General features: G+C 52.6%; 1 protein-coding gene across 1 annotated transcript in view; it reads right to left on the reverse strand.

Moving 5' to 3' along the window:
* Nucleotides 1–26,716, reverse strand: part of RNF123 (ring finger protein 123) — a 107,280-nt gene that overhangs the window by 76,368 nt on the left and 4,196 nt on the right. Inside the window, exons 3-14 of the mRNA XM_067561244.1 lie at nucleotides 24,702–24,786; nucleotides 22,874–22,953; nucleotides 21,841–21,938; nucleotides 20,329–20,383; nucleotides 19,939–20,024; nucleotides 18,934–19,020; nucleotides 11,444–11,511; nucleotides 7,903–8,028; nucleotides 7,023–7,137; nucleotides 2,506–2,610; nucleotides 1,665–1,790; nucleotides 93–185 (exon numbers count right to left, since the gene is read on the reverse strand). Of these exons, the coding sequence (XP_067417345.1) occupies nucleotides 93–185; nucleotides 1,665–1,790; nucleotides 2,506–2,610; nucleotides 7,023–7,137; nucleotides 7,903–8,028; nucleotides 11,444–11,511; nucleotides 18,934–19,020; nucleotides 19,939–20,024; nucleotides 20,329–20,383; nucleotides 21,841–21,938; nucleotides 22,874–22,953; nucleotides 24,702–24,786 (1,124 nt within the window). The remainder of the gene's footprint in view (nucleotides 1–92; nucleotides 186–1,664; nucleotides 1,791–2,505; nucleotides 2,611–7,022; nucleotides 7,138–7,902; nucleotides 8,029–11,443; nucleotides 11,512–18,933; nucleotides 19,021–19,938; nucleotides 20,025–20,328; nucleotides 20,384–21,840; nucleotides 21,939–22,873; nucleotides 22,954–24,701; nucleotides 24,787–26,716) is intronic.

The raw sequence follows: 26,716 nt of genomic DNA on the forward strand, positions 1-26,716 counted from the left end.
CTATGACTCCAGACTACTCTCTACGTTACATTCGGACCCTTGAAGAATCCTTGGCTAGTCACTGTTCTCAGGCATGCTCAGGTACCTCTTACCTGTAAGCCCAGGTCTGGGATGATGGGAGAGAACCTGTAAGCCCGCAGCAGGGACATCAGCAGCTGCTTGAGGCATTCATGCACTTCATAATCCTGAGAGAGAGAGAAACACAACAGAAATCGATGTTGGGGGGGCGGATGGGTGGGGAGGAGCTTTGGGCTGGAAGGTGTCTGTTCCTTTCAGAAATGACCAATCAGGACCCAGAGAGGCATCAGCTTCAGGTATCTGGCTGAATACACAACAGTGGCATTTGCCTAGGCAGGAATGGGTTGGGTCCCATGGATCGTACGTGATCCCATACTGCACCAGGAAACTAGTGATACAAACCAACACCACGTATCTCATAGGGCAGACCACGTTTAGGCATTACCTTCCCTGCTGGCTTTTGTTACTAACTGGTCTTAGTCACAACATGAGAGCCCTGTAGAAGGCCCAATTCTCAGATTCACACTGCTCCCCACACCCGACATTTCCCATGCAGAGGAGGAACTCCAAGGGCTGAAAGGTGGGACAGTCACCCCTCCCGCACCAGGGCATCCTAATATGACAGCAGCTGGCATGTGCTGGCCAGGTGCAACCAAAGGGGCGGCCAATACCCTGGAACTCCTGAAAGCCTCTGACCTCCAGCTGCCCAAAAGATTCTCTTCCCCTATAGCTCATGGAGCAGCTAGACCAGCTGCCAGGCTGTTTCTGCCAGTTCCGGGTTTAGCCCCACCAGGACGCTCACAGCAGGGGTGCCCCAAGAGACGCCTGCCAAAGCCCAGCCCAGACACACTTCCCAGGAATGAGCACACGCTTCTGGTCATTGAGCCTGGGGCAGAGTATGGTTTGTGTTTCACTAACCCGACTTTAAGAGGGCAATAGTGTGATACCAGGTGCCACTGCAGCCCAATGCAATGACATGGTCTCTAACATTTCCCAGGTAGTGCCTGACTGCTCCAGTGAAGAGCACTTCATAATGACACAAGTATTAATAAATACTGATGGTTATTTTCAAAGAGTTTTTAATCAACTCAATTGTCACACAAGCGGGGAGTTAAGTAATTAATGTGGGGGTATATTTAAAAGTTGGGGAAGCTAGAAAAGTCAGACTCAGAAATCACTTTTCAGAGGTCAAGAATAATGAACTCCTTCCTCCCCCTCTTCCCAGCTCTCCAGTAGCAGCTGGGTCTTCCCCTCTTTCGCCATAAGGGACAGTTATTAACTCTGAGAGGACCTTGGTGCTGGGTTCTGGGTGGGAGGAGAAACTCACTGTGACCAGCAATTCTTTTCTAGTTATAAATCTAGTTCTTCCAGCTCCCTCCCTGCAGCCAGGGTCTGACGCACCAAGAAAAGCCAGTTCCAGGACACCAGATGCTATTGCTGCATTCTTAAGAGAGCCCAGCTGGCAGGCAAAGCCGCTTTGGGCAATAGTGGGGAGAAACGTAACTGTTAAACCATCCTAGTGCAGCCAAGATGGGCAAATGGGGAAGCCCAGTACCCAGTCGAGATACTGACACCTGCCCATTGTCACAGAGAACCAAGGGGATGCCAGGTTAAAAAAGAGAGAGGGACTAGCCAGAGCAACTCACCTCCATGAGAAGCCACATGAGATCCAGGAGCTGCTGGATGAGAGGGTGTGCTTCCACTGCCCCTCCCCGCTCCAGAATGCTCAGCAGGAAGTTCATGAGCACATCTTCTACCAGGTACACTTTGCACTGTAAACACAAAACCCACGGTCAGCAGCTCTATACAGTGGCATCATCACACGGCAGCTGAGAACGGGTTCCCAGCACTGCACAGAGGATCTAGGCCCAGGTGGAAAGCTGGAGATGTGCTGGGAGCCAGCATCAGGTGGGACAGTTGGTGTCCCGCCACCCCCAGGGTGCTCTTGTTGCCGCAGGCTGAAGAGGACGCAGCAAGGCCTGGTTCACTCCAGAAGTGCATGGAAACAGAAGTTTCTGACAAGTGCAGGACAGATGTGGGTCATGCAAGGTGTGAAAACAAGAAAGCAGAGCCCATGGAGACCGACTGCTGAGCTTGGGGTACCAACGGTTCCAAAAGAGGGTGCCCTGCAGTCCACTAAGCCCAGCCATGCAGCCCCACTCTCATCCCTGCCACCACCATGCTGCAGTTCAGTGAACATCAGACAACAAGCATGCACCCTGGTAAATACGAGGCCTCCTCACCCCTCCATCACTCCCCACTCAGGCTGCAGGGGGAGGTGCCACCCAATGGGAGGAGGGGCCGTTCAAGGCATCTAATCAGCTTGGAGCTGCCTGGAGAAATAACTCTAGACCTGTGAATTCATACCAGCACCGCTCCGGCCTGAGCAAGCAGCTGTGTAAACCAAGGCAGGGTTGTGTCCCTCTCCCTGAGGGTGCTGGGGAGTGGGGGGAGGGCAGCACACACACGTCTGGCAGACAGACTCACCATGAGAGGGGCAAAGTGGTTAAAGATGTGCGCCAGGGTGATCAGCACTGTGGGCTCGCCTTGCAGCTGCCACGTCGAAGTGTCCTTCTCCACCAGCTTCCCCTCCTGCAACACCAATCCCAGAAGACATAAGGCTCTGCGCACCCTCAACCCGTCTGCAGCACCACCACCAGACGCCCACCCTCTAGAGAGAGGGAGGGCAGCCATCAGTCAGCTCCCTGCCTCTGCAAAGAGAACCTCAGCCTAGGGGATGTCCCTGAAGGGCTGCCCGAAGGCATGCACATCTCCTGCCCCACAAGGCGGCTCCTGGCAGTGCTCCCAGTGTCCCAAACGCTAAAGTACCTGAAACATTTTCCCTCCCCCTCCTCTCCCGCCAGCCCCGCGAGAAGCCTGTGGGTCTGATGCTCAGCTCCCAGCATGGAAGGAATTTTCCAGGATACAGACAGCTGTGGGAGGTACAAGGAACACTTGGAGCCCACAAGGCAGTGTTGGCTGGGTGGCTCCATCTCCAGGTGTTGCCCAAGCCCACAGTTACATTTGTTGCATCCTCTGTTGCATTCTGTTGCTCAGCTGTTAGGGAAGGGACCCATCAGGAGACAGTGGGTGGAATGGAAGCTTGGGGATGCATGCGAGTTCATTGGGTCGCTGATGCTAAGACAAGAGACGGCCCAAGAATTTACAGGGGGAGTGACTATAGGGCGCCATCCCATGGGACATGCTCAGCTCTTTGAGTTACTGCAGGCGTGGATCCCACTCACGGTGTCCATGTGCCCCAACACAGGAGTTTGGAATGTTTTCACCACCAGTGTCCAAGGGGGGGTCATGCACGCACCCTGCATGGCCTCACGTCCCCACTCTCTTGAGGTCATTACGGGCACAGAGACCCAGCTCATTCTAACCGCCTTAGCCAGGAGCGGGAACAACTGTATCGCTCTGCTGTAACCTTGTTACGTAGTCATTAGACTGACAGTTAGCAGTCAATTGTTCCTGGCTAATAGTGAGTTTGGTTGTAGTTAGCATGCTTCTTTCTGTTTCCATTAGCTTGTCAGCAGTAGGAGTAAAACCGCAGCAGCTTACGGCAGAGCAGAGGCGCCATTCATTCCTCTGACTGACACCCATGACAGATGCCTTTTTGATCTGGGTGAGGAACACATGGTCGCTAAGCGTGCCGTCTGCAAATCCTTCAAGCAACGCACGGAAAAGCAGAGGCAGTCCAGACTGAAACTCTGTCTTACAGAAAGGTCCATGACAGCTAGAGGCAACTCGGAGCACACACCTGACACAGAGGCTTCTGGTTTCACAATTTCTCTCTCCATTTGCTCCTGTCCCCAGAAATGCAGCATCTAATTCAGGAGCAATTAAGAGAGACTCAGAAGGGTCTGTGGGAAAGTCCGAGGACGGAGTGACTGACTCAGAGGCCAGGCCCACACTCAAAAATTAGGTCGACCCAACTACCCCGCTCAGGACCCCTGAGTGGCGTAGTTAAGCTGACCTAACCCCCAGTGTGGGCTGCATTAGGATGACCTAGCTAGTGCCACCTGGGGAAGTGGATTACCTACGCCAGCAGGAGAACCGCTCTCATCACTGCAGTTAGGGTCTGCACTGAAGTGCTGTAGCTGTGCCTCTGTAGCATTTCAAGTGTAGACAAACCCTAAATCAATTTCCCTGCACCAAGCTGGAAGTGCAGAGGGGCTCTTCAAAGGAGCAGCTACTGCAAGTACGGGAAAGAGTGGAATGGGAACCTGTGATACTTCTGCATTAGAAGTTTCTTCATCCGAAGATTCAAACTCCTCTGCTGATTCTGACAGGCATCCTCCATGAAAAAGGAAGTTGCTTGGACAGAAAGAAAATATGTCCAGGGAGGGAGGCTTATGGAGAAGAGCCCCTAATAGATGTGCGGATGCTAATTCAAACTATGCGCCTTGGTTCCATTCAAACCGGCCAAACATCCCTTTCCTACATGATCCACAACCATGGCCATATTGGCCTCATGGCCTCTCGAGCTGCAATTTCAGGAACAAGTTCTCCCACAACATACCACATCCATTCTTGAGTCACTGCTGCAGACTCTTACCATCTCATCACTCTGTGAAGCAAAGGGGGAAAAGTTTCACTGTGATGGAAGTGGAGTGACTGTCTACTGAGTTTGAACAGCCAGACACAAAGGCTACTAGAAGAGCTCACCATGGCTATATGACTCTGGGGGACTTTGAAAGATCACTTTAACAGCAAATCACAGTGACGTTGTGGTGTGCTCTGTTCTACCTGGCCCTGCTGTTTGGGGGCCTGTTAGGAATCGTACAGTGCTTGGTGCATGTCTATGAATATAACACTGTCAATGCATCTATTCATTTTGCAGTGCTTGCTGTACATTTATTACAGTGTTTGTCACTGATCCTACGAGTTGTGTTCCGCTGTACAGTAACAAATGGGAGCTAGACAGTCTGTAGCATATGTCGTGAATTAACAAAGATTAATTCTTTTCCAAACAGAATTTTTATTCAGGCTACGGCTACGCTGAGGGCGGCAAAGTCGCTGCCGTCAGATCGATTTCTCTGGATCGACTGAGCGGTCAGTGAAGACCTACTCCGTCAATCCAGAAATCGACGTACTAAGACCACCTTCACAAGTGGCATAGCGCTGCGTCGATAGGAACGCGGTTCCATCGGTGTAGTGCAGTGAAGACAGCGCGCAGAAGAGGAGCAGAGAAGTTGACGGGAGTTACGCAAGTTTTTGCGTAGCTTGCGTAACTCCCGTCGACTGCCGCCGAATCTTGGAGGTAAGTGTAGACAGGGTCCCAGTCACAAAATTAGTGCAAAGAAAACACTGTGCAATTTAAAAGCAAATACATTAAAAACTTAATAAATTAATGGAACAAAACTTGAGGGGAAAGAACTTTCATGTCCATTTTACCTACACATACAGCAACCATGGCTCTCACCGATCGGTACATACAAAGTCAAGGTTGTCCTTAACGTACCACGGAGTGGAATGGTAGGGGTAGGGATGCGGCACCTGACACCATGTGGGACATTGGGAGGGGCTGCAATGGAGTTCTCCATGGACTGCAAAGGGAGGCGGTAGATCCCCAAGAGTCTGCAGAATCTGTGTTCGCTGCCAGAGAAGCCCCCCATTGTGTCCTGCTGCATCTGCCTCCCTTTTCTTGCTGGGACTTGGGCCTCTCTTCTGCCTGCTCTTTCCTTCTCCAGGCTGTCTGCAATGTTCATCCTCCAGGCCCTTTGCTCACAGTGTGATGCAGCGCTGGCTTGCACGATCTCATTGAGCACACATCCTGAATCCTCCTTTCTCCTCACCTGGCTCAGGTGTTCCACAGGTGTGGAGGGATAAGCCCCCAAGACCGCATTGGCAGCAATTGCAGATAAAGTACAGCGATACCACTGTCGATATAAGTCACAACGGAAAATGAACAAGAAGATTCAGAACTCCCTTCTCTTGCTCCCCTAAACAACGTTTGTGCTTCTTGACACTTTTGCTTTGGAGTGCTTGTGCATGGCCCACTTACAGCAGGCCCATCAAGGTGAGGGAAATGCGGAGGCAACTGCTGGGTTCCATGAAACTGAGTACAGGGCTCTGGCACTGAATATTAGCACCATTTCCACAGGTGATGGGGATTTTAGAGGGTCTCTCCTGATGTAACAAAGACACACAGAGCACAGCTGCTGCTGGCACCACGAAGCTGCCCGGGCTGGTGCGCTGCAATGGTGCCTGCTGAAGTTATTGCTGAGTGGAGTGAGAAAGCATCCTACTCAGGAAGAAGAAATAAGGCTGCCCTCCCTGGGAGAGGATTGCAGAGTATCTCCAGGGAAGTTTCAGCAACGACTCTCAGGATGTTCAAGGGACATCCCTGTGCACATAAACTGCTCTGTGTGCCCCATCCTTGCTTGACTCTACAGGGTACTGACAAGCACCTAACAACACTACCTCTTGGTTGTACCGTTGCCTCTTCTTGTACAAGAAAATTAACAAGAAATCAATAGCTGTGTCCTGTTAAGTTGGGCGCACCCAATTACAATACAATTACATGCTCACCTAAGGCCCCTCCCCTGCTTGGGGCTCGCCCATGCTCAACTGCTGAGACTGCAGTGGGATCTCAAATAGGTCTTGGCTCGTGCCATTGCTGGACACCCCAAGTCACATGTCCCCCAACCTCCTTCTCTTCTTCCTCCACCGCCTCCTCACCGTCACACCAGGGGCCTGTGGGTCAGGCTCCTTGGCGGTATCCATCATGGCCTGTGGGAGGTCTGGGGGGTCTTCGCCGAGTATGGCACGCAGCTCTTTGTGAAAGCAGCAGGTCTGCAGGTTGGCACTGGATTGACTGTTGGCCTCCCTGGCCTTCAAATACGCCTGCTGCAGTTCTTACCCTTTCACACAGCACTGCAGGTGGTTCCTGTCATACCCCTTCTCCTGCATCCCCGAACAATCTGCTCAGGGATGTCAACAGTACAGTACAAATTTCCCAGAATCTGAACCTCACAAACCTGATGACAACAACTTACCAACACGTCTATCCCGGTGTGAATAACATTCTTCAGGTAGCCCAACAGCTTGTGAGCTTTCACCAGGTCTGCATTGGGCGTGTCCTGCAGGGGGCGATATCCCTCCACTGGATAAGTGCTGGTGTGTTAAGAAAAGTCCACTAGCCAGAACGCAAGCTGTTCCCAGAAGACCTGCCCCACTGGCTCTGCAAGGAGACTGCCATGTCTGCGCTGTATGATATAGTCCCTATACTCTCTGGGCAGAATTGAGACTGCACCATGCTTACAAGTCAGCTTGCCAAGCAGGGAAAAGCCATTCCAAGAGGCCACAAGAAAGTACGAGTATTTCAGCCCATGTTCATGGAAGTACTGACGGGACCCTCTTCTCCATCTCAGTGCGTGAGGTCACCTCTGGGATCCTCAGGGCCCTAGAGCCACCTAATGGCTATGGGCTGCCATTCCCACCCCTCCCACAAATATGTGAGGCCCCACTTTTGCCATGCCAGGAGACACATTAGAATGCCCTCAGCCTGGAGTGGAGCGTGGGAAGAGCATGCAGCAAAGGGGTCCCAGCACACTTGGGACTTCTACATTAGGAGTAAGATACAGTGAAGGTGCCTTGGCGCTCGAGAGCTGTCAGCTTACAGCTGAGGCAGCACTAGACCAAACTGCTTCAGAGCAACTGCAATCCCTGCAGGACAGGAGAAGATGCTGGGGCCTGCAGGTCCTTCGTATTGCCAGCTTCCCGCCCAAGGGATGGCTCAGAGCACACCTGAGCCAGCCGAGCGAGGGCAGGACTGTGGTTTGCAGAGTTCGGCCTGCGCACGCAGCACCTGGACGCAGATTGGTCTAGGTGCCGGCTGTTCTCCCCTAGCCTCCCAGGCTTACTGTGAAAGGATATCGGAGTGGGCGGCTGCCGAAGTTAAAAGCGACGGATTCTTTGAAGGAGAGGCTGATTGCGGGGAAGTATGCCATGCCAGCTCCCCTGGTGATGTTATCGAAAGCTGTTCCCAGAGACACTCCATTCCTGAAAGAAGACAGAGCACCCATGGGGGTTTAAGTAGCTAGAGGAGGTTTCTGGTTCATCCACCTGACACAGAACATGTTTGGAGGAGGTGGCAATAGACCAGGGACTTCTAGTTACCATGATCACACAGCAAGAGAGAGAGGTGCACTGGCAGATTCGGAAATCACGAACCCACCCCAGACTTGTGCTCCAGAATCTCATTCAGAAAGTATCTCTCTAGCCCTTTTAGCGCTGAGGTAACCCTGAAAACACGAGCTGAGTGTGAAGCAATAGCGTTATCCGAGACAACAAAGGTAACACTCAGAGGTGTGATTTGCCCTTAACCCCCGGGGAGGGGGGAAATTAGATTCCTCAGCCACAGCCTTCAACTTTAGCTGTGGAATTCCTCCCCGTGCTGCACCAGGCCACCCAGGTTGTTTCCTGTCCCCCTGCCTGGCCCGGATCTGCCTGCAGCTGCCTCGCACTCCCTAGCTAGCTGGACTCCAGTGCACACTCCCTGCACAGATCCATGGTGCCAGGCAATGGGGGTCACAGAGGCAAGCCAGGGAGCTGGAAGTGCAGCCTGCACAGGTGCAAGTGAGCTGCTGATACTGGCTGCAAGCTGCTCCCTCCCCAACACAGATTGGTGGGTGGGGCAGCTGAGCCAGGCTGCTGCCGAGGCCCCTGCAGGCAGCGAGTCAGAGAGCATAAGAATCCAGCAACAAGAAGATTTTCTTCAGAGCACTGGCTGTGGGCCTGGGGTGGGAACGTGAGGGATGTCACAGACAGTTTGCACTGCTGTGGAATTCAGTCCATTGTGCTGCACAGTGCTTGTGCTGTGCCACCAGCCCGAGGCCCACCAGTCATAGCCCACAGGTGCTGGGGCCTGGCCTGGAACAGGCATGGGGGGGATAACACTTTGCTAACCTGTTTCACAAGGGAGACCTAAACTGACATGCCTGGGCGAAGGTGGTTCCCCCAGCTGTAGCCCAGGGGGACACTGTGCTCAGCCGGACTCCTGCAGGGCCTGATCTGCAGATGCTCAGTACCTCCTGAACGCTCATAATAGGCCCCTCCACAGGCTTTACTTCTCAGGGCCAGAAAGTGCCCTGCGCTGGGCCCACCAGGGGCCAACAATGCCTTTCCATGGTGCTGCTCCCAATTGTTACAGTGGCAGTTCCCAGCAAGAGGAAGCAAACCCCGGGGCCAGTGTTACCCTCGTTATTAGGAGCTGTTCCCATTCCTACCCACAAACTCAGGGCTTGTCCACATGCCTCCCCCGTCCATTGTGAACTCCAGGGGTGTGACCTGCAATGTGCACAGAAGTGCTATGCTGGACCTGCACTGGACACCGCTGGGGCGAACTAAAAAGTACCTCGCTCCCGTTAATGTAGTCCTGTTTGAAGAGCACTACGTTCCCAGGAACTAGGCACCTGGCAGTTCATGCCAGCAGTGTCCACACAGCACAGCCATGGTGCCGCACTTTGGTGCACGCTGCAGTTCACAGCCCCGCAGTCTGCACACCACAGACAGCCTTAGAGCATCTGCTCCACAAAGCACCTGCGTTCAGTCCTTGAAGCGTGTCACACACACCCACGCTTGCTGGGCTCCCCTGCCCTGACCGGCAGTGCTCCCATTCCCTGGAGAGAACAGTCCTGCTCTGCCAATCAACCGGGTGTCTTCAAGCCAAGTCTGGCAGCCCCCAACTTGCCCTGGCGAAAAAGGGGATGAGTGCTCGGCTGGCAGGAATGCCCACCTGCCAGGAGGTGCCTCACACTCACGGAGAACAGGAGTGCAGGCTGTCACCCCTAAGTGCCTCAGAAGGGGGAGCTCATCTTCTCTCTGTTCCAGAGCTGCCTGGCCTTGAGTTTAAAGGTGACCCTCAAAGGATTTTTTAAAAATGAGATTATCCATTGGAAAGAAGGAAAAAAGGCACAAAGGCAGCCTGCAAGGGTTCCTCCACCTTCCCCCCCCCCTCCCCAAGCTGCATGGTTTGGGGGTCTGCGAGGGGTGTTTGGAGCTCTCACCCTCCAATCCGAGGGCTGGGGGGGTAGACTCCTTAACAAAGACACCCAGTCACTGAAGGTGAACAGCTGTTCAATTTACAGAAGCGTTAGACAGTGACTGGAGCGCCCATGCCCTCGCTCACTCAACTTTCACTCTCTGGCATCATGCACTGTTATTTCACTAGCCCTCCAGCCCCAGTTTTTCAGGCTAGACTCGAATGGAATTTCTCATGGAGAAAAGCAGACAAGAGTGTTTCTGAAGACACCTTTCAGGCCTTCTGTAGCCACCAGACAGCACGAAAGACAAGCCCCATTTGTTGTCCGCTTTGCAGCTCCCTTTAACAGGCTGGTTCAAACACTCACAGCCATATCTAGTCCTCTAGTTTTGTGCCAGCCTTTTAGAAGTTTAAAACCAAGAGGTGACGCAGACTCACCCTTCTCTTCTGCTCACCGTTTTGTGTGCCCGCAGCTGCTCTGCGTCTGTCAGGCAGCTACAGCTGCAGGGAAGCACAAAGCAGCAGCTCTCCTGCTTGTTTCATGGAATGGGGCCGTGGGCGTTTACAGAAGTGCAATACTGCAATGGTGCAGAACTCCATTTAGCACCACAGACAACTGACTCTCAGCCCTGAGAACCGGAGAGAGTCCCCGTCAGGAGATGGCTTTGGGTCTAGCCTGCCTGGTGGCACTGCCCCCCTCCTGCAGGCATAGCCTGAACCCCATGGGTTACTTTAAGCTGTCTTCACTGCGGAATTAACCCGGCTCCCATGCACACACAAACCTCTGACCATGCTTGATAGGGCTATCAACCCGGGACAGCTGGCTCACCTGGGGTGACAAGCTGAAGCCCCAGTGCTGCTTTCACTCAGGCTGGTAACCCACCAGTCTGCAGTCAGGAAGTAGATGAGTGCTGCTAGTCCTCCAGTACCTTCCCACAATTCCTCACGTGCCCAGGACAGACAAGTTCTTCCACAATTCATTGCAAAAGAATCACAGAGCAACTCAGCTTACTGTAGTGCTAAGAACCACGGGCCGGCAGATGCCCCCAGAAGTCCTAGCAACACACTAGGAGGTGGTCAGCACCAGCGTGGACCCAATAACTTGACGAGATCTTTGCAGTGTGGCTGCTCACACCTGGGCTAGGTTAACCCAAGCACCAATCACCCGAGTTACTCTGCAGTAAAGACATACCCTGTAAGCCATGTTCAGAAGTAAACCCTGGGACTCTGACTATTGGGAGCCAGGGAGGAAGGATAAGTATCCCACCAAGCTGCTCCTGTGGCCAAGGCCCAGCCATGGGAGTACAATATTCCTGGTGGCTGCCAGGAGCAGCTCAATGAAACCCTGCCAGCATCTACTGAGAACAGAGGAAGAGGAACATTTACACTAAGCAGGGCTAGTCAACACAGCAGGGAGCCCTGCAAGATGCTTACAGGCAGAAAGCAATGGTGCCCTCATCCAGGTCTATCAGACAGCTGACGATGTCTCCTGCCGCCCAGGACTGCACAAAAAAAGAAGGAAAAGGTTTAGAGGCATATCCAGGTGTTCAACCAGCTTCCCATGGGATAGTCCCAAAACAGAGCAGGGGCCAGACACCCATCTCAGACCCCTTGGACTGGGAAGAGAAGAGCTGGCCAAAACACGGGATGTCCAGTTCTTGGGAAACTTTGCAGTTTTGAATTGTGGTTTCATTATGAAAAGGAATGAATCCAAGTTTTTATAAATGGTCCATGAACCAGAAATCTGCCCGTCCTCCCCTCCATTCATTTCAGTAACAGACCAAACATTTCAGTTTCCAAAACAGAAACAAACATTTCAGTTTCCAAAATGAAACACTAATGCAAAATGCTCTGTCAGCTCAGGGAGCCAGCTGGCCCGAGTCTGGAAGCCCGGGGGTCCCTGGTCCAGGGCAGTCCACATCCACATGGCAGTGCTGCTGCAGACCTCAAGAGAGTCTCAGGACTTCCAAGCTCCTGGTTTCTCAGCAGGCAATATGGGAAGCCCTGCAAGTCCGGGCTCAAGCCAGGGCCCTCCAGGCTTCCAGGACCCCTGCTGCAGAGCCTGGAGCTACACCCCAATTAAAGTCAGGGCTCCCAGCTCCACACACAGCAGGGGCCCTGGAAGCCCTGGCATGGCCAGGCTGCCCCAGAGCCAGACACCATGGCAAACTGGGGTCCCTGGCCTCACGGCAGTCTGTACAGGGGGACACTGCCTCCTAGTGCCTTAACAGCCCCTGAAAAAGCTTTTTGTCAATTCACTTGCAGAAACTGAAGCTGACAAGAGCCTTCCAAAGACAAAAGACACCTACTACCTGTGGGTGAAAACCTGCCACAAAGCCACCGTTCTGTATCTGACTTCTCAGCCCTCGTTCCCAAAGGAAGCCTGCACAACTCCTTCAAAAGATGAGCCCGGGAGCTGAAATTCATCACTTTGCTAGACACTTCGGCCTGGTCTACGCTAGAGAGTTTTGTTGACAAAAGTCACTTTTTGTTGACAAAACAATCCTGGCGTACACATTGCAATGACCCTTTTGTCGACAAAACTGCCCTGTGTGGTCAACAAAATAAAACCACCTCAATGAGAGGCGTAGAGCTTTTTGTGACAATGTTTTAGTGCCAAAGCAGCAGTGTACACACTGCTGTATGTTTCTGTCGTGGTAAATGGCCTCCGGAAATGTCCCACAATGCCAGTACTGACCACTCTGGACATTCGTTTGCACTCCGCTGCTCTGCAGCCACCTGCCCCTCCCTGGGGAAAGTTGCAGGAGGTTTTGAAATTGTTCTTCCACTTCCTGCTTGGTCGAGGTGGAGCTTGCATCTCATCTTCCCAGCTGACCATGGCAGCTCCAGGCAGTAAACACTCTCCTGCTTGGAGCACACTGGAGCTGCTTGACCTGAGCAGCATTTGAAGCAGGGAGTCTGCCATGCAGTCCCAGCTCCACTCTAGTTGAAGGAACTTTAATACCTACGGCCAGATTTCTTGTGCCATGGCAGAGAAGCGCTATGAGCATCACACGCTGCAGTGCCGAGTTAAAATCAAGGAGCTGAGGCAGAGCTACCACAACGCCAGGGGGGCAACTGGTTGCTCTGGTGCGGAGCCAATGAGCTGCTGCTTCTACAAAGAGCTGGAATCCATCCTCAGTGGCGACCCCACATCCACCCCCAAGATACCCGTAGACACCTCTGCGGCCCCAGGGCCACCAGATGCTGGACTGAACCCTGACGAAGAGGTCATCGATGAGGAAGTGGAGCTGGAGGATGACCCGGAGCTGGGGAACAGTTCGAGGTTGGAAGTCAGGAGCTGTTCTTGACCCCAGAAGGCTACAGCCAGCCCCAATCCTTCAGCTCAGGCACTCAGGATGCAGGACAGGAGAGCTCTGGTAAGTTTTTGAAAGCTGATGCTGCTTGTATACTGGAGGCATGGGGATCATTAACTTGGCTAAAACACACAGGAAGTTGAAGGGATAGAAATGTACAGGAGTAGCTGTGTTTGCATGTGCTTTCCCGTTCCCTTGCGCATCTAGGCAGTACAGCTGAGAAGCACGCTGATGCACACTGAGATTTCACGGGTATCCTCCAGTGTGACCTCTAGGAAACTTTCTTGGAGGTACTCCCCGATTCTCTGCCTCAGATTCCTGGGCACAGCAGCTGTGTTTCTGCCCCGTTGTAGGTCACTTTTCTACACCAATTGGCAATCACTTGAGTGGGGACCAAAGCAGCACACAGTCATGCAGCATAGGGACCCGGTTTGAAACTGCTCACATGGAGGACATGTATCCTAGCATCTTGCTGACTCTAAGAAGCGAGATATCTGCTTCTATGGCCCCTGCCTGTGGAGAATGGTGGCACAATTTGAAATTTATTTTCTCTTTGTACCTGCATTTATGCTCCGAAGGAAGGCGCTGTGGCCTCCCCGGAGTCTGGACCTGAGGAAGGGCCGCAGCAACCCGGTCAGACAGAAACAGACCCGGCAGGCCAGTCTGCCTGGCAACCAAAAGGCCGGGCTGTGATAGGGCCGGCAGGCCAGTCTGCCAGGCAATCGAAAGGCCGGGCTGTGATAGGGCCGACCGGCTAGCCCACTCAGCAACAGAGGGGTGGAGCCTCTGCAGGAAGGGGCAGTATAAAGGACAGGCCCCGTAGCTCAGTAGGAGGAAGACTGCCGCCGGAGGCAGATGTGCTGTCCCACTGGCTGAGGCCTAGGCCAGATTGGAGCCAAGCCGATGCTAGGGGCACTCGCCTCCCAGCGCAGAGACCCCGAGAGTTCCCCGACCGACCCGGACCCAGGGACTGAGTAGGGCCTCTGGGCCCCGGTGACTGGACCAGACTACCAGGCCCCAGTGACTGGACCGAGTACCCGAAGCCCCCCAGATAGGAGACACCGCCTGAGGCCAGGCGGGACCTGGAAGAGCTGCCCGATGCCCAATAACCCCAGAAGCCCTGTGACCTAGAGGAGCTGCCCCCCCAAGAGGATCTCCCTGCCTTGCTACCGGTGGACAAAGAGGGACTGGCGAGCCTGCCACGGGCCGAGTACCCCAGTGACCCTGAGGACATGGAAGATACAGGTATCTGGGGATACGGGGAGGAAGTGGCCCAGGGACAGCCATTGACAGTGGCTGAGACAGGGGCAAGACCCCATCGGCATGTTGCGGCGAGAGCCCCGCCGACTCAGTGGCAACATCCCTGCCACTGCTAGGGCCCTGAGCTGGGACGCAGTGGAGATGGGTGGGCCTGCGTCCCCCTTCCCTAGCCACCCCGGGAGAACGTGCTCTCCCCTGCCGCTACTGCCAGCAGACCCACTGCCCGCCTTGCCCTGCTAAGGGCCAGGGCGCTAGACTGCTTGTTTGCCCGCCCTGCCTAAGGGCCAGAGCAATAAACTACTTGCTTGCCTGCCTCGCCCAGTCTCAGGGCCTGAGACAACAGACTGCTTGCGTGTCTCACCCTCCTTGAGGGCGGAAACCCTAGACTGCTACCTGCCTCACCCTGCCTATGGGCCTGAGGCAACAGACTGCTTGCGTGTCTCACCTTCCCTGAGGTTGGAAGGTTATAGACTACTGGTATGCCCACCCTGCCTGAGGGCCGGGGCTAAGACTCGTGCACAAGTGCTAATTGTTCCCCGTTCAGGAAGGCGCTGTGGCCTCCCCCGGAGTCTGGACCCGAGGAAGGGCCGCAGCGACCCGGCCAGACAGGGCCGCTGGCCTACATGCCCCAAGCGAGCACCCCCCCAGAACGTAGACCTACTTGGATGGTCTGCCCCCCACCTGCACAACTCACCATTCCCAGGCTGATCAAGGAGCTGTACTCTGCACAGGGGGACAGCGAGAATGAGGTGTGTTTCAGTGATTCATGTGTACTGTCAGGGCACTCAAAATAATGGTTTTGTTAATTATTTCTTGTTCTTACACAGATGTGACCTTCACAGCCAAGGCCCCCATGCCGGCAGACAGCCGATAACTGATAAGGAAGCGACCCTGGAGAAGCTAGGAGGAGATGTTCCAGGAACTCCTCCTGTCCTCTGAGGCGTCCAAAAGAGGGAAAAGGGCATGGTGACAATCAATGTCAGAATCTCAGCAGATGAACAGACAGAAACGGAAGGAAAACCAGCAGAGAATTTTAGCTGGCCATGAGCGCATGATCAAGGCCATGGAGGAGCAGACAGATCTTCTAAAGACAATAGTGTCATTGCAGACACAGCTCATGCAAGGTCGGCTCCCCCTTCAGTCACAACAGAACTTCTTCCCCTGCACTCCACCAACTCCCTCTACACAGTCCTACCAAAGTCACAGGCCATGTCGCTATCCCCTTCATTCCACCCCCTCAGACAGCTATGAGAACAACAGCTGGACTTACACACAGCTGTCATAGCTGCCACTGCCCCCCACTAGGATTTGTTTGTGTTGTGTGCTGTTTTGTGTTTAATAATAAAAGTAAGCTCTCAAAACAAGAACCACTCTTTATTTATATGTTGAACATGATATATGCATCTACTACCGACACACATGTACAGCTGTATAGTGGTCATAGATGCCACAGCACAGTTTCAAAAAACACCTGATGGGTTCTCATTGTCAATATGGCCTCTCAATGCTTCCCTTATGCATATGGCCCCCCGTCGTGCCCCTCTACTACCCTTGGCATCTGGCTGCTCATATTCAGATGCAAGGCAATCCCCCTCTGCGGTCCACCAAGGGGCAAACATCTCACCCTTAGCTTCACATAAATTATGGAGCACACAGCAGGCGGCTATAACTTCAGGAATATTGTCCTCCTTTAAGTCCAGCCTGCCATAAAGGCATCTCCAGCGCACCTTTAACCTGCCAGATGCATATTCAACAGTCATTTGGCACCTGCTCAGCCTGTTATTGAAGTGCTCCTTGCTGCTGTCCACATTGCCTGTGTAAGGCTTCATGAGTCATGGCATCAGTGGGTAAGCTGGGTCTCCCAGGATCACTATGGGCATCTCAACATCCCCTACTGGAATCTTTTTGTCTGGAAAAATATGTCCCTGTTTGTAGCTTCCGATTCAGGCCAGTGTTCCTGAAGATACAAGCATCATGCAACTTTCCCGACCAAACCAGGTTAATGTCAGTGAAACGCCCACGGTGATCCACAAGCACCTGCAGTACAATAGAGAAGTACCCCTTTCTATTAATATACTCCATCACAAGATGGTCCGGTACCAAAATTGGGATATGTATGCCATCTATTGCCCTGCCACAGTTAGGGAATCCCATTGCTGTGAAGACATCCACTATTTCACACACATTGCCCAGTCCTTCGCAGCAGAATGCCATTAATGGCCCTGCACACTTGTGATAATACAGCTCCAACGGTGAACTTGCAGACTCCAAACTGATTAGCGATTGACCGGTAGCAGTCTGGAGTTGTCAGCTTCCACACAGCAATTGCCATGTGCTTCTCCACAAAGAGGGCTGCTCTCATTCTGGTGTCCTTGCGCCACAGGGCAGGGGCCAGCTCCGCACAGAGTTCCATGAAGGTGGCCTTGCGCATTCGAATGTTCTGTAGCCACTGCTTGTCATCCCAGACCTGCAGAACTATGTGATCCCACCACTCAGTGCTTGTCTCATGCACTCAGAAGCATCAGTTCATCGTATGCAGATGCTCCATAAATGACGACAGTAATGCGGTGCTGTTTGTCTGCATGTCACTCAGCAGGTCAGGCTCTTCAGATTCTTGTTCCGATTTGGAGCTCATGATATACTGCGCGACCAGCCGTGATGTATTCAGAACACTGAAAGCAATGGTGGAGAGTAGCACGGAACTCATCTTTTTAGACAGAGATGGCAGGCGCGCAGTAAACGGTAGGAAGCCATTGAAAAAATGGCGCGAGTCACTACCAGCAACGCAATGAATGATGGCATGGAAATGCAATGCACCACGGGGCATTGAGCCAGCACCCATGCTGCTCCGTGCACCTCTCCCCCATCCCAGAATTCCTAGTGGCAGAAGCTGCCAAGTTGCATGGTGGGATAGCTGCCCCACGATGCACTGCTCTACCTGTCGATACTTCAGCACCACGTGTGGACGCGTTTTTGCAACAAAACAAGTGCTGTGTGGACGGGCATGAGTGCTGTAATTATAGCGCTTTTTATCACTGAAAAAACTAGTTGACAAATCTTTCTAGTGTAGACAAGGCCTAAGAATCATATACTGAATAGAGACCCTATTGTAATAAGCCATAAAGCCAACCTATAACCCACTAATAACTCCCCACCCCCTTCCTTTCTTCCTTATGAATACAGGGGTGTTAACAAGCCACTTGAAATGTGTTAAATTTCTTATGCTAAACAATCTGGTCCACCTTGTATTTAGCTGTGACACCTGGTAAGTTTCCTAGACCTGAAGAAGAGCTCTGTGTGACTCAAAAGCTTGTCTCCCCAACAGAAGTTGTCCAATAAGAGATACAACCTCACTCACCATGTCCCTCTTAGAGCCTTCCAGGCAGGCTCAGCCAGGCATCACTCATTTTGATTCTCCTGACAGAAATCAGACATTTCCCAGGGAAGATGTTAGTTTTGCAAAGAGGGCGTTTTTGGTTGTTTTCCAATAACACTTTTTTGACCAGGTCCATCGAGAACAGCAAGGGACAGCTCCTTCCCAGAGGAGCACATGCAGCATGGTCAGCCACCTCTGGACAGTTGGGCACACAACACTCAAAGTCTGGCAGTCACTAGGGTTACTCCTAGGACCACGGCTGTAACAAAGCCACAAACCCAGCAGAATTAGCCCCAGGCAGCAGCAGCACTTAACAAGGAGCAAAACAAACGGAGCCCTGCAGAGAGCAGTGACTGGACTAAGCTGGGGTTCGTTCCCATCAGCAGCTCCTCAATAGTGAGCTGAGCAAGAGGAACAAGCAGCCACAGCTGAGTACAAAGGTGCTGTAATGGGACAGTACGCTACCAGGGGCATAGGTCAGTGATCAGCAGGCTCCCCGCCCCCAAGAGCCCACCTGGGGCTGGCGGCTTGTTTTGCCAAACTGCTGAAGAGTGTTTTAAGAAGCTCAGGAAAGAGCCTTGATAAATATGGGAAGCAAAGGGGGCCACCTGCTTCCTTCCCTTTTAAAGCAAACAAGGCTCTGATAGTTCTTCTCGGCACCTGCCTTCCCCAAAGGAAAGGGCAGCTTGAATTCACCAAGGGCATAATGGGGTTATGCGTGGCCTGAGAGCAGCACGGCCTCTCTGGGCTCTGCTGGCCGCTGCACATCATCCTGCAGAGCCAGCTCCTCTCAACACCTCCAAGTCACTGCCAGATGCCAATTAAAGCTTCTTTAGAGTATGTCACTGCAGCTGGGGAAAGGCAGGCCCTGAAGTCATAATGCTCCACTAGCGAGCTAACCTGTGACATGGTGGGAAGGCCCAAGAGCAAAGGAGACTCCATCTGGGAAGCCACTGAGAGCAGGCACTTACTTTACCATAGTTGTTGGTGGTGACGTTCCACTTGCGCACCCGGTTTCCATCGTACGCATACGAATCTGGAGTGTCTCCAACCCCCTCCTGCACAGGGAGAAAAGGACAAGAGGAGAGTCGAGAAGACCGAGCGCGAGGAGCTCAGCCCAAGCACCTCACACCCAGAGCAGCAGCCGCTTCAATGGGAGCAAAGCTGCAGGGCAAAGAAAACAGGCTTCTGGGCACTCAGCTACATGCACTCTCTGCTGCAGGAGGAGAGCTGGACCGTAAGTCTAGTAGTTCACACGCACATCCCCACATCTGTGGCCTAACACCAAGCGTGGCCTGTGATCCTCCCAGGGCAGCAGCAGATCACCCTCTGCACTCCCACAACACCTGCAAAGATCCTGTCACTCAGTGGCACTTGCACTCCAGCTTCCTCTGCTTTTTTACAGAGCATCCCCCACCAATGCCCTTTAACCCAAACAAGAGAACAGGAGCAAACTCTAGCCAGCATGACACCGCCAGCTGTTCCCCGTCCCCCCCATCTGGACAATCACACATCAACATTCAGGGACAAACTGAAAACAGGCAGGCCAGGCTCCAAGTGAAACAAACAGCTCCCAAAGGCCTGGCAAGCCTGAAAAGCCATGCAGCGCCTGTTGGCACTATTACCACTATTCACCCGTCAGCCCTGTACATCGCACTCACAGGATGCCAGAGGAGAGCAGCAGGGAAGTGCCCTAAGACACAGCATTTGCTGTCCCATTGTGTGTCCAGCACGAGCACAAAACACACTTGAGGGATTCAGCGGGCGCCCGCACTGCACCCATTCTGCAAATGCAGCAGGAACAGCTTTTAAGAGCAGGGTTTTATTATTTCAGGAAGCTCAGACGGTGACAGCGTGCGCACGTGCTGGGAAAGATGGAGAGCAGAAAGACAACAGAAGACTCTGCCCTGGCTTGCGTGCTGAGGCAGGGGAACAAGCGGCAGAGCAGGCCAGTATGTACTGTGCAGTTACCGTACCTCCTGATTAAACCTGCAGTTGAGAGTGCACCAGCCAATCTGCATGAGTCCCTGGGAGGAGATGAGCACTTCGTAGATCCATTTCCCTGGGAGTGAGAGGGGAAGAACCGGGGTGACAAGAATCAGACAGCACAACTCAGAGCCCAACAGTACTGAACAGCAGGGAGTTGCTGCCATCACAGGAGAGCTTATGATGCCCAGGGGAGCCCAACCCCCTCTGCCAACTCCTCCCACTTGGTATCAGACAACGGCATCCCAGCCCCACTCTCCTACACACCCCAGACACTAGTGCAAGGATTGGGGTTTTAAAGGCAGCTCTCCAGCTATGTAACCCACTATTCCCTGCTGCCATGATGAGCTCTCTACCTTCCATCCGCTCACAGCCCTTACCTTTATATACACAGGTCGTGGCCCTGATGGAGCCAAAGTTGCTGTGGCCAATCACCTGAACCAAGGAACAAACAAAGGAGACTGTTATAGCTGAGGCAGGTGCCCCCGGCCTAGGCCCGTCACCGGCACTTCCCACCCCATGCGACCCAAGTAACAGGGGAGAACTTTCCATCAGAAGTCAGGGAGACAACTGCTATCAAAGGCAGTGTATCAATTCCCAGGATCTCAGAAACAGACTCACTGAGGGGATTCACCAGCCATCAGTCTGGAGCTACCTAGACAGCGTACATCGCACAGTGCATGTGTGTGCAAATACACTAGGGGCTGAGTAGGGGCCCAGCAGCAGCAGCCAGGTCCTAAGGCAGGGAGATGCCAATTGCTGCAGGTGTTGCAGAGAGTGCAAGGAGGAACAAGGAAGATGTCTGGCTGGATCCTAGACAAGCCATATGAAGCCAAGATGAAGTCAGAGTCACAGCCAGCCTGGAGACAAGGACTACTGGGTATTTACTATGGTTCCCCCTGGTTTCTTTCTGGACACTAAGGAATGACAAGCTGTGCTCCAATGTGCTCCTGGTTTCAGGGCAGACAAGGAGACGAGTTCAGACAATGACAGGCAATTTACACGCAAGTCAGTTTGATTTGACTTGCCAACGAGTTCTATATCCAGAGGAGGAGAGAGATGGGGCGGTGGCGGGAGAGGCAGGAAGGACCAAGGGAAAGGACAACAAGAGACTGAGACACAGGGTGTAAGCACCGGGCCCAGGTGAAGAGGCAGTGAGGGGCAGGATCACTGGGGCAGGTGGAGAGTGGTGATGTGGAGAAGTGGCTAGATCCCAGTGGATTGTGTCACTTCGTTCGGTCAATGAGTGTGTTGGGGGAGCAAAGGCTGAAGTAAGCGGAGGCAGCAAGGCTCACTGGGGGGGCAGTTGGTGGCAGGAAGGGGGGTTGTCCAGCCAGAGGGATAGTGCATGTGAAGGAGGAGAGAACGAGTCAGTGCAGTGATGGGGGCTCCCACAGGACCATGGCAGGAGCAGAGGGAACAGGTGCTGGGAGCGAGCCGGGAAGTGAGACTGAACAACAGACTAGTGAGGGGAAGGATGAGGGAGCTGCACTGCTCCTGCTGACTAGAGACCTCTGGTTACTCAATCTCCCCGCATGCCGCCTTTGATTTTTGTTTGCTGCTTCGCTGACAGCCTGCAGGGCCTGGGTACCGCGGCAATACAACCTCGCAGTGACCTCACAAAACACAGTTTAGAACCACCTCAGAGTCAAACCCTGGGGAATCAGACTCTGCAATAATACAAGAGCGGGAGCAGTTTGCCTGATGTGCAGACCGCCTCCTCCTAGAGCATCTACTTCACTCAGGAGTGTTACAGCCTCCAAGAACTTCACTGACCACCACACACCAAAATGGTGGCCTGGGGGAAGGAGGGTTTGCTTTGAAGAACACATTGCAAGAGGACAATACATGCTTGAAAATAGCCATTCCGCTGTGCCCCTTGTCACACTCACCCCAAGTAGGTCATCATCAACCAGTAGGAGTCCCTCAAACCCACTGGTGTGGTCCAGCACCACAACAGAGGGACCAAGCCGCCCCTCTACCACCTGATCTGAAATGAGAGTTGCATGAAAGCCAGTCAGAGCAGCAGCAAAAGCCATGGGGCATTTGTAGTACAAGAGTCTCATGGACGCCGTGCTGTAGACTAGAGCACAGCGCCTGGACTCTGCATCTGAGGAGGAACAGTAGGACACAGGTATCAGCACCAGATTACCAGCACTTCCAGGAGGGAGTGGGGGAAGGGGGCTCACGGCAGAATGTAAAGGGAAGTTCTGAAAGCAATGCATGACGGTTTAGGTCTGCAGCATCCAAGTCACCCTCCAAGTCTCACATAGCACCTGGGACGTGTACCCCAACAGTTTCAGCAGTAAGTGGCTTCAGAACAGGCTGCACACCAGCAGAGCTAAGCCCCAAGCCAAATGCTAGCCCGAACATTCCCATCTAGTGCGAGCGGGCCAGTCACACAGTAGATATGGGCTCATGACTAGACACGTGAACAGGCAAAGCTCTCACCTCTCACTGGCTGTGCTTTAATGAGCAGAGAGGAACAATGCCTAAAACTACGGGGCTGAGGAAGTTCAACAACAGTAGGACAATGGGTCAGAAGAGTAATCCACGGAGACTATCAACAAGCCTACATATTCTATGAAAAAGTGGGACACTCCAGCTATTCTGCAGTGTGAAACCTTAGCAGCAAGGGCTAGCTATATCATTGCTAAGGAGAAGTCTCCAACACACTGGCCCAAACAAGAGTTCACTGCATACTGAGTTCGTCCATTTGAAAACACGGCTATTAGAATGAAGAACTGAGCCATTGAAGAGTTGCCTACAAGTGCTCATAATGCATGAGCGAAAGGGACGATGAATCACAACATAGGAAAGCAAGAACCAGGCTCATTTAGGAAGCTGTCTCCCATGAGACTGCTTCGTCTCCCAATAAGGCGCACAAGGAAGCACCAATAGGACCAGACGCCTAGTATCGCCTACCTCGACTGTCCTCCACACCATTGTCCTCTGCCAGCAATCGGTCAAGATGCTCCTGCAGGTTCTGGAACGTCAGCAGCTTCCTGGGAATAAAGAAGGAAGCCCTTCAGAGCTCACGTCACCACGGTTTTAAGAGTTCACATCTGGGGTGGCTGGTAAACCAGAGCTCCCCGAACAAGCTACATTACAAAAGGCCCTCAGGTCTTGGTGCTCATCACCAGCTGAGGTCAGAAGCAATCCCATGGAGAGAATTGTGAAACTGGGCATTACTGTTATCAGTGCCCAGAGCCCCAGTCATGGACTAGGACCCCATTGCATCAGGTGCTGTACGCACACAACAAAAGGACAGTCCCTGCCCCAGAGAGCTGACAATCTAAGTATAAAACCAGAGATGATGGAGACAGACAGGGGAGCTCAAGGAAACAGTGAGACAGTACTGGGCTGCAGGACAGGAAACAGTCTTGGGGTACCTGCAGCCTAACCACTATCCAGATTTTGTAGCCATCACAGAACAGGAGAGTTTCCAGGTGGGCTCTGAAGGAAGATAATGAGATAGCTTTGCCGATGTTTAATGGGAGCTCCTCCCAAGCACAGGATAGACCACTATGAGACAGCATAGCAAACTAGAAGGACTGCTTCAACATGGCAATTTCCATTAGTTAAGAGCTCTGTTTGTCTGCCCCTAAGATGAGGTAGTAACGTACTGGGATCAGGCAACAGCCTTCCACCTCTCAGCTCAAGTCCAGGGAGGTAGAGAGAAGAAATCCAAACAGAAGCCCAGTGTGTTGGACCAACCCTTTCCTTGACTGTCAATCCCTATGTCCTTAAGGCACCAGTCATCAGACTAAAGAATTGGAGTTCTGAAACTGACACGCTGGTGCAAATGGAATATTCCAAGGCAGGCTGGCTGACAAGTTTGTGGCAAAGTAACATGAGACAGTCCTCCCTCCTCCCCCCCCCATAACTTCAGCTTACCAACAGCCAAGAGGCCCCAGCGTTATTTTTAGTGGTGATGACAGCTCAGATGTGAGCTCAGAATCTAAGCATAGTGGGCAGAATGTGACCCCAACAGCTTTTTAAACACAAACAGCCAGAATGAGGAACATATCTCCAGAGGGACGTCACACCATTCCAACAGCACCTGCGCCCACCCCGAGCCTACATGCCCTCCGGTGGCAAAGCTGAACGCAAAAATTACGCAACAGAGGCCCCAGGATTCCAACCCACCAAATGGGAAGCAGAGTGGAAAGCATAAAAAGAAATTCAATGCCACAGCTTGGTGTCTAGCTTGACTTTTGCCCTGCACAAGCAGTTTCCTTCAAATGACACCTACTAATAAAAAGACCAACGTACAGCGCTCCAAAACCGAGACAACAGAAGGTACGTTCCTGTCATAGGAAGTGTCATTGTATTAAGCATGACAATAGCAGCATTGTGTCTAATTTACAGGGCACTGAAGGCCCAAATGCTTACACAACATTTCTGCAGTATTTGCAACTGCGTAAGCAAACTGGGAAAGCATGTGCACGACTGATCAGCTAGATGCGTAGCTGGCCTTATACACATGAAATCACCACATTTACTGTATATCTGAAAGCAAGTTAGGCCTGCAATTATACATGCACAATTCTAAAAGTCAGGCACTGGAAGCCTATCTGTGAGACCAAGAAGTCACTTCTGCAATACAATACACTTCCACTGGCTTGTTTTTCCCAATGCCAGCATCAAAGTGCAGCTTTGTTGTCAAGTGACTCTGGACAGGGTCTCCCAGTCAGACACGTCATTGCACACACGGAGGAAGGTGGGTGCAGTTTCAGAAGGCGACCCGTACCTGTGAGCAGCTGCAGGCTGGCTGCCATCAGTGCGGGGGAAGATGCGGTGCAGATAGTCATTCAGCAGCTTGCTGTTCACTATCCCTGCAGCAAACAGCAAAAAAAAAAAAAAAAAAAAAGCACTGGGAAGTCAGGAGGGTCACCCCAGAAACATCAATTTCACCTCCTCTGGCATGGGCGAGAGGCCTCCAACCACTGGGGACAGGACCCCCCCATGGGGGGGGGGGGGGGGGGGGGAAGGTACACTTTACTGGGGCCCAGGGGAGCCCGGCCCAGGCTGCAACCCTCATTACCATGAGGAAAAAGCTTTTCATGGCTCATGAGATTGTACGTATGGGATGAGGGATCGTGGTACGTGTGTGGGAGGGGGCCTGTGTTACAAGTTTGTGCTGGGCCTGAAAAAATTATGCTTGGGCCCTGGCTGGGGAAACCGTGGGGTTTACATTTCCATGCCACCCTATTGTGCGGCAGAAAAGGCAGCTTCCGGAAGACATTAATCTGCTGACCATCTTTAGTAGGGGCATTGGATGTTCTCTTTGCAAGTCATGGACTTCACAGAAAGGGCCCATGTTGAGCTGAGCAGCCTCACCACACTGAGACAGTGCCCCATCTATTCACCTGGAGCTACATTCTGCAGTAAACTGGAATTTCTGCACACCCAGAACAGGAGATTTTTATCAAATTAAGTGTGACTGTGAGTAATCTGACCAGTTGTAACTCCTGGGGTTGTTGTCAGATTTTATTTAACACTGTCCCTGTGTTTTCAGCTTTTACACCTTTCTGTACTGCAGCAGCAATACAGCGCACAAATTGTTGGGAGGTAAGGGGGATGGCAGCTGCAGTCCCCCAGGTCTAATCAAATTCCCTGCCAGATCTCTCTGGAATGCTGAGTTTCAGCTCTTCCTGCAGGGACAAACTATCCTCAAACCTTCCGTTTCCTTCCCAGTTCTCCTGAGGGGCAAGGAATGGGAAGATCTGCAGTCATCCCTAAGGAAAGCCCACTTGGCTGAAGCTACAGATCATTCAGCATCCCTAAGAGCCAGCAGTCAAACTGACTTAAGGACAATTTCTTTCTAGAGGAAGAATGGAAATGAAGCGAGCCTGGCTCACAAGCCCAAGACCCTCCTTGGCCCCGCTCAGGCCTTGTCTACATGGACTTTCAGTGCCTGGTAGCAGGGTCCACACAGCAAGCCAGTGCTTGCTGTACATTCCCAGCTCAGCTTGTCACATGTTATCTTGCCATATGGACAAGCCCTTATACTCCATGTCACGCCAGGAAAATCATTTTCATGACATTGAGGGCAGGTCTACAATCACCTGGAAATTCGGTGGCAGTCGACAAGAGTTACACAAGCTACACAGAGTAGCTTGCATAACTCCCATCGACTTCGTAATTCCTCTTCTACGTGGCATCTTGACTGTGCTGCGCCGATGGGAAATGCGTTCCCATCGATGCAGCGCTGACACTTGAGGGGGTGGTTTTATTGCAACGACTTCCGGATTGATTGAGCGGGTCTTCACTGACCGCTCAATCAATCCAGATAGATCGATCTGACGGCAGCAAATTGCCACCGTCAGTGAAGACATACCCTGACACAGCTTCTTACTCCATGGACTCTGATGCTACACCTGGAAATATTGGACTCGTGGTCTCAGAAAGGAGCATCTCCCGCCAAGCACATGACACGCATTCAGCCATGGAAGAGGAGATCCTAGTGGACATTTAAGCAACCCAGAAAGGGGTTCAGCTGAAAACTACCAACCCCAGCAGCCTCAAAGTGCTGCACAGCCAACTCCCCACGTCGGAAGGGGCGAAGACAAGGAGCTGCAGGCATCACACTTTTGCCTCAGGTAGAGGAGGTGAGTGCAGAGGAAAGGCCACTGTGGCAAGGGAGTCTCAGGCAGAGACAAGAAGGAGAAGCCCTTAGAGCAGGGAGAAGGGCCCCCCAGGAGGGATAGAACCCTTCTGGGCTTAGGAATGGTTTAGGCCTTGTCTGCCCTGGAGTTTTGCCCA

This window comes from Emydura macquarii, unplaced genomic scaffold (assembly GCF_026122565.2).
Source record: "Emydura macquarii macquarii isolate MOO-44397 ecotype Brisbane River unplaced genomic scaffold, CSIRO-AGI_Emac_v2 contig_2369, whole genome shotgun sequence".
NCBI lineage: Eukaryota > Metazoa > Chordata > Testudines > Chelidae > Emydura > Emydura macquarii.